This window comes from Poecilia latipinna, unplaced genomic scaffold (genome assembly GCF_001443285.1).
Source record: "Poecilia latipinna isolate Pla-1442-1.1 unplaced genomic scaffold, P_latipinna-1.0 Scaffold2633, whole genome shotgun sequence".
Taxonomy (NCBI): Eukaryota; Metazoa; Chordata; class Actinopteri; order Cyprinodontiformes; family Poeciliidae; genus Poecilia; species Poecilia latipinna.
Window position 1 is genome coordinate 9,473 of NW_015115249.1, and position 12,708 is coordinate 22,180.

General features: G+C 40.3%; 1 protein-coding gene and 1 long non-coding RNA gene across 2 annotated transcripts in view; both read left to right on the top strand.

Annotated features, from left to right (window-relative positions):
• Positions 1–5,343: 5,343 nt before the first annotated feature.
• LOC106938580 (conserved oligomeric Golgi complex subunit 5-like) lies at positions 5,344–8,816 on the top strand. Its single transcript, XM_015020672.1, has 5 exons — positions 5,344–5,469; positions 5,794–5,933; positions 7,366–7,423; positions 7,934–7,988; positions 8,678–8,816. Exons 1-5 carry the CDS (start codon positions 5,424–5,426, stop codon positions 8,799–8,801), a joined length of 423 nt encoding a protein of 140 aa, XP_014876158.1. The 5' UTR covers positions 5,344–5,423; the 3' UTR covers positions 8,802–8,816.
• Positions 8,817–9,452: 636 nt separating this feature from the next.
• LOC106938584 (uncharacterized) overlaps positions 9,453–12,708 on the top strand; it is a 24,372-nt gene continuing 21,116 nt past the window's right edge. Inside the window, exon 1 of the long non-coding RNA XR_001422657.1 lies at positions 9,453–9,466. This is a non-coding gene — a long non-coding RNA (uncharacterized LOC106938584). The remainder of the gene's footprint in view (positions 9,467–12,708) is intronic.

Genomic DNA, 12,708 nt, shown 5'->3' on the forward strand with positions numbered 1-12,708 from the left:
TGATTTAATATTCAAAATGTGTCCTAAAAGTATAAAAGTTATGTGAACATTCTGATATTTTACAGAGTATTACCAAAATACATCCATTTTCTTTACACCCTTGTCCCTTAGTGGGGTCAGGAGGGGTGCTAGTGCCTATCTCCAGCTAACGTTCCGGGCGAGAGGCTGGGTTCTGGCCTGTGGGAGGAAACTGGAGTACCCAGAGAAAACCCACGCATTCACAGGGAGAACATGCAAACTCCATGCCAAAAGACCGGGAATTGAACCCAGAACCTTCCTGCTGCAAGGCAACAGCTCTACCAACTGCACCACTGTATTTACCAAAATATTTATATAAATGAGGAGTTAGGTTTGGAGGCTGGTTCTAGACCAGATTTACCACAGGGGACAGGATAGTTGGTGTTTTTCCATGGCGACACTTGAAAAAGAATGAAACAAAACAAAACAACACAAAAAAAAAACAGAGCAATATTTCATCATTTGATATAATAAGTGGGCCAAAGACCCACTTGCGTCTCCAGAGGTTCAGTTTGCAGATCCCTGGCAGATGGAAAGTGTGATAGTATCGCCATACAGCAGCTAAAGGTTCAGCACTATAATTTTTAAATCATTGCTAAAGTAAAACTGTGAAGGTTAAAAAAATCTACCACTGAGTATTAACATTAGACTTTATTTAGTATAACTTCTTTGGTACCCTGTTGGCCCCCATCTAATCGCCCATGGCTGCAGATCTGTATCTGGTGCATTAATGACCACTGAACAAAGAATTCATAATATATCAACATTTCAAAATAAAACCTACAGAAAGCCCTAACAAACCTTTTAAGTAGTAAGTATTTATGTATTTATTGTTAATCTAACGTATGATTTGTTCTTTAAATGAACATTTGTATTATTTTGGCTGATATTGTTATACATTAAATAAGCAAATAATCAATCAAACCAATATAAAAGCACAATAAAAACCTTAATCATAGCAACATGTTACCATATCAGGATCTGCTGTGTTCCTCTCCTGATCTATTCTGTCGTATCGCACTGCGCCACTTTTTTTTTAACTGCCTGTGTTCATCCTTACTAAACGCAGCCTGGGATTTGCGTTTTCCTTCTCACGTCAGTATCTTTACGAGAGGTTTTGGTTCTAAGGACGGTGGAGAATCGGACTGAGGACGTTTTAAAAAGAGGCGGATTGACAGCACCTCACCGCGGCTGCATAGTGTCTGTCTCTAGGCAACCGTGACAACAGCGTCGGTCCGTAGCATAGACATAATATAAAGGTAGCGTTCAGGGGTCCTTTAGCTCCCGCAACCAGAATTTAACTGACCTTAATATTTCCTGTTTTATTTTGGTCGTTATTTTTACACTTAGTAAATAATGTGTGTGATAGGCGAGTCTATCGGACATTTGTAGAATACGGAACAAATCGTGTCCCGTATCGGTTCAATACGGGACACAACATTTAACAGCCAAATACGGGACGATTCCGTATTTTAAGGGACGGGTGGCAGCCTTAGTTGTTACTATATTGTTGTATGGTGTTTTAAGATCTTGTTCAGTGTTCCCCCTTTTAACTTTGAGCCCCTGCCCCTCCAAAGTTTTCTGTATGGCCCTGCCTGCCTAGCTTCTAACAAAAAAGCAATTAAAAACTAAAGCTGCAAGCATCCTGGAGCGGCCCTCGCAGCTCAGCGCCGCTCCGGCCTATTGGCCACCGCGAGGGTTCCCGCACCGCCACCCGCCAGCCACCGCAGGCGCTCTCGCACAGTTCCCGCACCCGTCCGCCAGGACGTACTCATTGATGAGATCAGCAGTGCTCCCCGACGACGCACAAAATATCTGTTGCAGATTGGCCAATGTAGCGAGGAGATATCGCTGATGGATTAACTTAGGTGGCGCAGTGGAGTCAAATTGCAATTCAATGCTATTGGGCTCCATAGAGGTTCACAAGTTTCAATCATAAAAAGTTACGTGGAAATTCGATGATGAATGTATGATTTAGAGACGACTGTATGCATTTCTCCGTCGATCTCTTTGTCATTGGTGGAGTAATACTGACCCCCTAGTGACGAGGTACTGGTGTAGTTATTCATCATCTTTAGTTCTCTGAGTCTTCAGTTCTTTCTCTGAAAACTCCGTTTCCCGTCCATGTCTTTGTCATTGGTGGAGCAATACAGACCCCTGCTGGTGAATTACTGAAATAGCTTCTAAACAGTGACTGCTGATGAATGACGTACTTAATATTATTTTTAACCAAAACTAGTGAATCTTTGTACTCTAACTCACAAAACACAATTAGTAAAAAAAAAAAAATAAATAAAAACATATAACAATCTATATTTATATAATTATGTTAGCATGTCCTGGATGGATACAATGTTCTGTATTGCATGGGCTGCTTTTATATTTAAGGTTTTGGGAGAATGTATGTGTATCTGAACAGCTGGATTGATGCTTTATCTGGTGACTTATGTTGACATTAGCTGCACTGTGTTTTCATTAGCGGTCCCTGGTAAAGCACGCAACATCTCCTGCAGATCGGGCGATGTAGTGAGGAGATAAAGCTGATGGAATAACCTAGGGGTCTCAGTGGAGTCAAATCACAATTCTAAGGTGACTTCCTGTCGGAATGGGGCTAAGGTGATGTAATCAATTGACCACCTAAATGTGATGAGGACTGGTCTGTAGTGAGACATAGGAAGTCAAAGTTTGGCTCTTAGCCACGCCCACATGCTTTGATGTACAAAAAATCCTGTGTGTAGTGACCATTTGTCCCCAAACTTAAATTCAAAAATCAAAAAACTCAAAAACACGAAAGTGATCAAAACAAAAGTAAATCCAACTCAAATAGTCACCTGATGCACCGTGGATTCTGGTTTACGCAGCAAAAAAGGAGAATCAAAAGTCAAAATATAGTTCTTTGGTTTTATTTGCAGTTCAGGCAAAAGGGTTACAGGCTTCTGCTCCTATTCCTGTACCTGTTCTCTGACTGACAAAGAAACCGATGTGACTGATTGGCTGGTAAAAAACCTTATGACCACCCACGTGCATAATAAGCTACCTAAGGCCCATCTATTTATACTGTGAAATACCCACATCCCAACAGAAATTAATTAACTAATTATGGGAATTCCTGATCAAAGAAATTATAAACAACAAAACAAAAATTCTAATGATAAATCAACTGGAAAAAACAAACAAATAAGAATAAACTAAACAATTTAAATTCTAAGATTTAACCAAAAAATGGGAAAATAGCTCCTACACTCCAGCCCCTAATTGTGCATTAAGTCACAATTACATCAATCACTAAAGGAGCTATTCTAACAACAACCTCGATAATAATCTATATTAATGCAAAGACATTAAATAATTCTTCTGATTCTTAATTTTTTTTTTCCAATGATGAACCTGCAAGAGAAGCAAGAAAGAAAAGGATGGAAGGAGTAGAAGTGTCTTTAGTCTGCAGATGCCTCCAGAAGCAGACAGAGCTTTGTTACTGGCCTCTCCAACACACTGGTTTTGGTTTGAAGTTGTACTGAACGAACCAGGCCTTGTGCATCAGCTTTGACTGCCAGGACTCTCCCCATCTGCCAACACTGTGATAACCTTTGACCTTCAGTTTCTCAAGAGTGTGCTGAGTGAGTTTGAAGTCTATGTCAAAAGTTGCAGGAGGAGTTCAATCAGATGCAACGTCTATGAAAAACAGGAAATGACGGCTTTGATCCAAAATGGCCGACTTCCTGTTGAGTTTGCACCATGGCTCCAAGAGACTTTTTTTGTACGTCCTGACAAGATACACGTGTACCAAGTTTCATATTTGTAGGTTAAAGCATGGCTTGGGGCTGATCATTTAAAATATTCTAGGGGGCGCTTTAGAGAAATTCGACCATGCCCACCAAATGTTATTATGGATTCCTGTCAGGGAGGCCAAAAAGGATCCATTATAGTGAGTTTGGTGCAGCTTGGCTTGTAACTGTGGAATTTAGAGCTAAGCGTATGGCAATGGCGTTACAGGTCACGTCGCCTCTCCGCCATGGCCACGCCCTCCGTTGAAAACTCTTGCCACTTTAAAGCAAGTGAGACCAACTTGTTTTCTGTCATCCAACACAGAATCATCTTGATTAGGTCAAGAGAGCCAGAGATGGAGCTTTCCGAGGAAAAAAAAAGGCACTTCTTGTTCTGAGGGGGCGGGGCTTATATGACGTCATACTATGACAATATAGGATCGTAAGGGATCCAACCAGGATCACCCATGTCAAGTTTGGTGCAACTCGCTCAAAATTATGGAATCTAGAACCAAATGTATGTCAACGGTGGTATGGGTCACTTCGCTAAGCTGCCATGCCCACCTACTCTATCGAAACCAAACGGGATTTGAGTCCACAACACACCAACATGTCTTCTGTCTGTGGACACAGTTTCATGTTGATTAGGTCAAAGGGGTCAGATAGCGACCATTCACAGTAAAATATGACACTTCCTGTTCTCAGGGGGCGTGGCCTAAGGGATGTCATCATTTTACCATTGGGTATAGGGGACCCGATGATGATCAATCACTGAACGTTTGGTGTCTGTGAGTTTTTGTGTAGGAGTTATAACAGATTTGTGTTTTATTGTGAATACTTGAACCTTTAGGAAGCACAGCGACGCAAACCTGTGATAATTTTTAATTGGCCATGCCTTCTGAACGATCTGACCAAGTTTGAAGCCGATCAATCAAAATCCCTAGGAGGACTTCGATCAAACGCGAAGGCTGCAAACGGTCAAAATGGGGTCAAAATCGGAACTTCAATCCAAAATGGCCGACTTCCTGTATGCTTGCACTATGACATTAATTGTGGAGCTCTACAAGTGTACCAACTTTCATGTCTCTACGATGAAGTAAGGTAATAGGAAAGTGTCTTTTGAAAGTTGCCAGGTGGCGCCGTTGAGCCGTTTCTTTAACGATTTTTGCGACGACCTTAAAATATGTGAATTTTACACGGGCTCTATGCGTACGCCAAGTTTGGTGAGTTTTTGAATATGATAAAGCCTCCAAAATGCGCGTAAAGACGGTGGAATAATAATAATAATAATAATAATTAATAAACAGCACGATTTCAATAGGCTTTCGCAGCGCTTAGCTGCTCGGGCCTAATTATAAATACACACAATGTGTTGGCGAACAGTGTTTGGTGACTGACTTTTATTTGTCAGGCTAAAGTGAACATGACAAAAGTTGAAAAAAGACTGACTCTCTTGAAGATTAAATAATAGCACAAAATTTACTACCTCTCTGGCTGCAGAGAGAGCTCCAGACTCAAGAGGAACAGATTTTCCCAGGGAAACAGAATTTCGCACAAGATGGCCATGAAGTGGCGCACTGCTCCAAAAATCTATTTGCAAGCTGACCAGAAGAAGTGTACGTCACACACGGAAGTGTCAACATGGAGGACGGTAAAGAAGTTTCCACGAATTCACTTCTGAAAGATGGTGAGCTTGTCTTTTTTAACGAAACACACAAACTAACAATAAAAACAACAACAAAAAACGATACATGACGATAAAAAATGGATAGGGTTGCTGTGCTACATGGCTAACTTTTTCAGCTTCTGTACATGTTAAATTATTCTTCTCTTTCTGAGTAAGTGCAGCTTGTACCGTTTGGAATGGTTTTAGGGTCCTAATCGACACTCTCGTTCTTTTAATGCAGTGATCCACAGAAGCTACTCAGTTTTTTGACAGACCACCCGGGTTCTATCTCTGGTCTGCTGGATGCTGGTGGGAAAATGTAATAACCTACTGCTCTGTTTGCAGAGTGCTATTCGGATTTCCTGGACGAAGATTTTGACGTGAAGACGTACACAGCACAGGCTATCCATCATGCCGTCATCGCCGAGCAGTTGGCCAAGCTGGCACAGGGCATCAGCCAGCTTGACAAGGAGCTGCACAGCCAGGTACTAACATCCGCTTCATTCATATCACTCAGAAACCGGCTTTGACATTGCATCTGTTAAAACCCTTCGAAAACAAATGCACAAGTAGGGTCTATTAGCAACATTCACAACGTTTGTAAGTCATTACAAACTGTTTCATCTCATAGAGCATCAAATTAAGTTTTAAATAACACAAAGCTCATTCATGCAGGTTCCAAAATAACATGGCTTCACCTAAAAGCAGCAAGTGGTGTTTTTGGTATCTGTACATTACGCGAGTCTTTAAAACTTCTCAAAAGTGCTACCTATGGATAAAAAGCAATTTTTGAGGGGATGGGTCACTAATCAAGCAACTGGGAAGAAATGGCATAGAATGTCATGCTTAACCTTTTTAAGCATGACGGATGTCATGGCTTTCTCTACGTACATATTAGATTCATATTCTTACATCTCACTTGATTTTTATGTTTGATAGTCTTGATGCCTAGAAGTATAACTCATTTACTAATTATCTGTCGACCATTTAGAAAAGATATGCATTTTCACTCACTTATTGACCTCATCTTAAATAATTAAATACTGTTGACTGACTTCTTCTGTAGGAACACAATACAGTCTGTTGCTCTGTGGCAAATTCAGTTTTGACTTCAGTTTCATATCTCAATGGTACTTTTGAGTTACATCTGTGAAAATGATTTTATAATCCCTGTTAAAAATCTGGCATAAAGCTTCTCTTGGAGGAGGATCAGTCAGTTCTTTTGCTTAGAGTGAAATCAGATATGAGAAATAACTAATTATGCTATCAATCAACCAATTGATCATTAATTATCAGTATATCAACAACTGATATAATCTTTGTGTATGAGTTTAGTAAAAAACACGTAAAGGTATTTTGATGTGAAAATGTGGATTTTCTTGTCATTCTTTAATTTTGTGCTGGGTTCAGAATTCCACTTCTACCCATGAAGCTTGTGTACTTTTCCTTTATGGCTATTTATTTGTTTAAGTTTACACAAGTCAGTTTGTGTGTGTTGTAGCACCGAGAAGGAGAGGTCAGAATCAGTTCAAATAAAACTCGGCAGCTCAAAGAAATTCAGAAATCTGAATCAGGACTGATCACTGCGATTTTGCTCATCTCTTCTTCTGTAATTGACTGCTTCAATGTGATTTAGTTTATGAAGTTATGTTTTTCAAACTCAGAATTTGATAAGCATTTTGATAAGTTCTTATACTAAAATGACTAAACATTATTCATGCTTAGAAATTACATGATTTTAAGGTGGTCTGATTAGCATTGATTGCTTCATCCTAAAATCAAACTCCATCACAACAAACTAAATACCCCTTGGGTATTAGCTACCCCTTAGTTTTGCATTTCATCACTCTATGGAAATGAAGACTAAATTTCAATCAAGATTTGTGGATTGTGTGTGAAATTTTCCTTTCCTTCCAGGTTGTGGCAAGGCATGAAGACTTGTTGGCTCAGGCTACAGGGATCGAGTCTCTTGAAGGTATTTACCCACTTTTTTTTACTCTGCACTTTGCTTTTGGTTCCTGTAATTGTGAAATGGGTTCCCTCTCCCCAGTCTAAGTGGGAAGGGTGGGTCTCCATGCTTAGGCTACTGCTCCCACGAACTGATCCTAGATAAGCGGAAGATGATATCTAAATAACTAAGGAAGTATAGAAGTATGTTGCTGATTAGAGGTGTGCCGAGCGATCATAAATTTGAATATATTAGATATTTAGCATTCAAATACAAAAATACTTTACTGATCCCAAAAGGAAATCAAATGTTGACATGGCAATTCAAGATTGTTTGTGTGTGTAAAAAAGAGAATGTAGAAAATATTTAAAAATATTGCAGCACTTTAGTTATATTACATCCCTACAAAATAGATTTGAAAAACATCTTAATAAAACTGTGAGCCTTGATTGTTACCACCAGATGGAGGTAGTGCATTCTAATAAGTAAGCTCTTTAAATCTAATATTCTGAAAGACAAATCTTTTGTTATTTTCAGGGGTTCTTCAGATGATGCAGACAAGGATTAGTGCACTGCAAGCCGCTGTTGAGAGGTAAATAATCAACTGAATGATCAGTGTGTCTTAGATGGAATTTGGCTGTTGATCAATTGGAGCTGAGTTGAATCTCAAGGTTGAATGATCCCAGGAACTTGAAAGAACATACCAGCTGAACCAGAAACCATCAGGACCTGGATAAAGTCAGCTATTGACACTGTTTCAGATGCTGGAACACTATTGATGAAAACAATACATGTTTATATGCTACAGTTTGTGATCATTGGAGATCGCAATGTCTCTGTTGTGTTAATGAGTTTGTTCAATATTTGTGATCATTTTTTTTCACATGCAGTGAGCCGATGGAGTCTGTAGCTGACAGGTTCTTTAGAAATGAAGAAGCCATTTCTGCTTAGTGTAGAAAATATTCTACGGCCATACTACCTACAGTAGTCTTTAACTTCAGGGTTTTAAGTGCCACAAAGCTTCTCCACTTCATACCTGGATGCTCAGTCCCAATCTAAACGTTACTTCAAAGAGTAAAAGTTTCTCAGTTGAGTTAGAATCTCGGGTTCCAAGTATACTTTGTTGTCTTCAAGTGTTTGTTTTTTTAATATTTATTTTCTTTTATAGCCTTCTTGCTGCATAATAATGAAAACACTAGATAGGTTCTCTGTATACTGGAGAAGTTCCTGAGGTGGAAAACACCTGGATGATTGTCAGTTATAACAATTTTTTCTTTCCAGAATGAGGACAAAGATTGTTGATCCCTATAACAAGATTGTGGGCAGAATCACTCAGCTAGCCAGACTGCAGGTAAGTTTAAACATAATCTATCTGATTGTGAATTATGTTTTACAATGCTGCTAAAAAGTTGTTTTTCTGTTCCAAAGCATAGTAAGTCGTTAGGTTCTTACTATGTCTTGGATCAAATAAACATATCAGAGGGTGTGACTACGTCAACAAAATGAACTTGAATTCCCTTTGCACTCTGTCATAATCAAAAGATAAAACACATTGATCAAATATAATTGATTGATCTAACCTTCATCTCTTCTGTGTCCTGGAAATAGGTATTCCTCAGTTCAAGTAGCTTTCTTGGCATTTGCCACACATGCTTTTATTGGCCATCCTGGGGTCATACTATAAAACAATCAGGCTGAGATGTGAACTTGGATGGATTTGGTGCATCACTATATTTTGTGCAAAACTTGAATAATAAGGTTTACATGCAATCCTGAAGTTGTAATCTACTAAATGACTGCAGGGTGGCATAAAATTAATTGCTACATAACAAAAGACTTTTGATTCAGATATAGCAGTCATTCTGTCATCCCAGGCTGGGAATGGGCACTGAGCATAAGTATTAAGCCAGGGGAAGACAATTAAGATGTGGATGAAGACATAAAGAACAAATAGTGCTGGGGTTGGACAGAGAGTGGGTAGCGCAGATTGATTGGCCCCAGTTTCTTTAATTTTGGTTGTCAGTGATTGATCTTACATGTGAAACCATCTTTTCTACTTCTACAAGGAGGGTTGGGAATTGATAACTTATTGATACCAATTTCATTATCAATCTCACTTAGTGATTTAATTTCTTCTAATTTTCATTGAGTTGGGACATAAACTCTTTAATACAAACTATGAGTCATCTTGTATTCAATTCAAACAAAATTAAAGCTGGCTTAAAAAAATCCCTTTGTCAAATGAACATTTTAACATGAAATGCACATCAACAATTTTTGTGCAGACAAAACTGCATGTTTGCCTTTTCAAGGAGGATCTTTCAAGACTTAAGGTGTGTTCAACTGGAAAACACACCTTAAGTCTCTCAGATGTTATTTCATTTGAGAGGAAACGGCAATCCTTTCAGATGTTATTAATTTTCACTTGTGAAATTTTACTCCTACTTGCCTTTATGACAGACGTAACTTCAAAAGATGCTTTTAGCCTAACAAACGAGCTTCATCAGAAACCAGATTCTAATTCTTTGACTATGACTGTAATTGTTGATGGATATTATTTATACACTTTGCCGCTAACATTACTACAATAACCAGGACGCAGCGGAGTTTAGTTACTCAGGACATTCACTGCAGGAGATGCTGTGCTTGCAGGTTTCCCCACCCCTCACTCGAGAGTCACTGCTGTCACTAAGCAGTAAGCAACATATCAAACTTTACATCCGTACAAATCAGTTGCTTTGTGGTCAACTGTTTGAGAATGATGGAGGTATTTTATTGTTTATTGTTTGATACATGTTGCAACTGGCCCTAGTATTACCTTTTTTTGTGAAATATAACCATTTTTTGGAAAAACATTTTGCCACAACGCCATCTTGGATGTTTTCTAAGCACAATACTGAGCGTGTACAATACGACATCACACAAATACGTCACACGTATTTAAACTTTTTAAATATCAGTGAACATCCAGAAAACTACAATTGATGCACACTTTCTTTTAATAACAGAAATAACAGTTACTCCTGCTGGTTCTTGCAGGAGACCAAGCTGCTACCATCAAAACAAAATTTGGCATGTTTAGCCCTTCCTTTGGCTTAAGAAACAGGGTAATTTGGACTCCATTTCTTTTTTACTCGGTGTCGCTATCCGGCAGTGTCCCACAGAGTGTGCACTTTTACAAGGTTTTTTCTTTTTTGCATGCGATTTTGGAAACTGATGAGACAAGAGTAGATGCTGATGGTTGTGGACAGGAAGGATCTTCTGCAACAATCTGTATTACAATGAACGTGTAGAAGCCTCTGTCTGAATACCCTCTCTTTCATGACAGTCTCACAAAGAGGATGCTCAGGGTTGTCCATGATTTTCTTGATTTTATGAATAATCCTTTTTTGCACCATAATCTGCTTGTATGGCTGTGTAGGAATATAAATGTATGGACAGTGAACGACGTATGGGGAAGAAGGGCAAGTGTTGTGAAATTTTGTTTTTCTATTTGAAAATCTTTTTTTTTTGCTTTGCTTTATATGTGGACAAGATGAGGGTTTTGCCAAGCATCAAGCTGTTTGGTGCTGCTTGGTCAGAACACTGAGGTACTGTTTACTTGTTTGTGCAGTCAAGAAGGAATCATGATTAAATATTGATAAAACAGTGGCTGTAAAAAGGTCAGTGTGATTCTGAGGGCACTCTCTGGGGCCCTGGCGTTATGTATGAGTAATCATTTTCAGCGTCTCAGACTCGAGCCTTAAGTTTGAATAGAATGAGGATTTCTATGTATTAGTGAGGAATCCTGTCAGGATTTTGATTTTCAGCTTTCCCTTTGATAACAATAAATCTTTGTCTTCCACTTTCTCTGCTTTGCCCTTACTATATGTCGGTCCATACATCCATCCATCCATTTATCAATTGTCTATGTCCTTGCTGGGTTGTGAGGTTTCTGATACTTATTTCTAGTTATCACTGGGTAAGGGCAACAGAGAGACACGGGATCTACTTAGAACTACTTAACTCAACTGTCATAATTTTGGACTGTGAAAGGAAACTGAAACACCTGGACGGGAACCGAAACTTAAACGTATTTTATTGTCGTTTCGCCAACCAGATGAACAGACCATGGAGAGGATGGGTGGAATTGGAGAGGATCTGGTTTGCTCTGGCTAAAAAATGTCTGTGTGCAATCTTCTGGATAGGGGGGGAGTGGAGTCCCAATGATCCTCTCGGCTGTCTTCACCACTCTTCACAGAGACTTTCAGTCTGAGGCCTTGCAGCTACCAGACCAGTTGGAGATACTGCTGGTCAGCAGACTCTCAATGGTTCCTCTGTAAAAGGTGGAGAGGATGGGAGTCTCTCTGTCATTGCCCACATGAGCGTTGAAGCCACCCAGCAGAACAAGTGAGTCCCCAGTAGGGGCACATTCCAGTACCCCCTCTTTGGACTCCAAAAAGGGTGGGTAATCTGAACTGTTTGGCGCATAAGCACCAACAACAGTCAGAACCCGTTCCCCCACTCATAGGTGAAAGGAGGCTACCCTCTCGTTCAGTGGGGTAAACCCCAACGTACAAGCACCAAGATGGGAGGCAACAGTGCCCACTCCTGCCCGGTGCCTCTGTCCAACCCTTCCCCACCAGAGAGGTGACATTCCACATCCCAAGAGCCAACTTCTGCAACTGAGGATCGGATCACCATGGTCCCCAACCTCTGCCACCACCCATCCCACATTGCACCCGACACCTTTGGCCCCTTCCACAGGTGGTTAGACCATGGGAAAAGGGACCCCCTTCGCCTCTTCGGGCTGAGCCTACCCCATGGGTAAAAGCCCGGCCACCAGGCACTCGCCAGCACGCCCCACCTCCAGACCTGGCTCCAGGGTGGGGTCCCAGTGACCCGAGTCTGGGCAAAGGAACACAGTTTACAAAAAGGTCTTCTTCATCATAAGGGGTCTTTGGGCTGTGAAGACCCCTTATGTCTGGTTCCTCCTCTAGGACCGGTCTGCCTCAGGTGACCCTACCAGGGGCACGAAGCCTCTGACAGTATAGCTCCTGGGATCCCTGGGATACTCAAACCCCTCCACCACGATAAGGTGGCAAACTCTGAATCTGTTGGTAGTTCCACATACACGGTTAAAAACTAAAGGGGACCGGGTCTTTCGTATTTTAGGTAGTTTTACCTTTTTAACTAATTTTAGCTTTTATGTGGGGGTTTTCACATTTTATGGGGTATTTTAAAGCCAGCATTAGTATGTCAGCTGGCTTTAGCTTTTTAGCTAATTTTACCTTATAACAGTGGTCCCCAAACTTTTTCCTGTGAGGGCCACA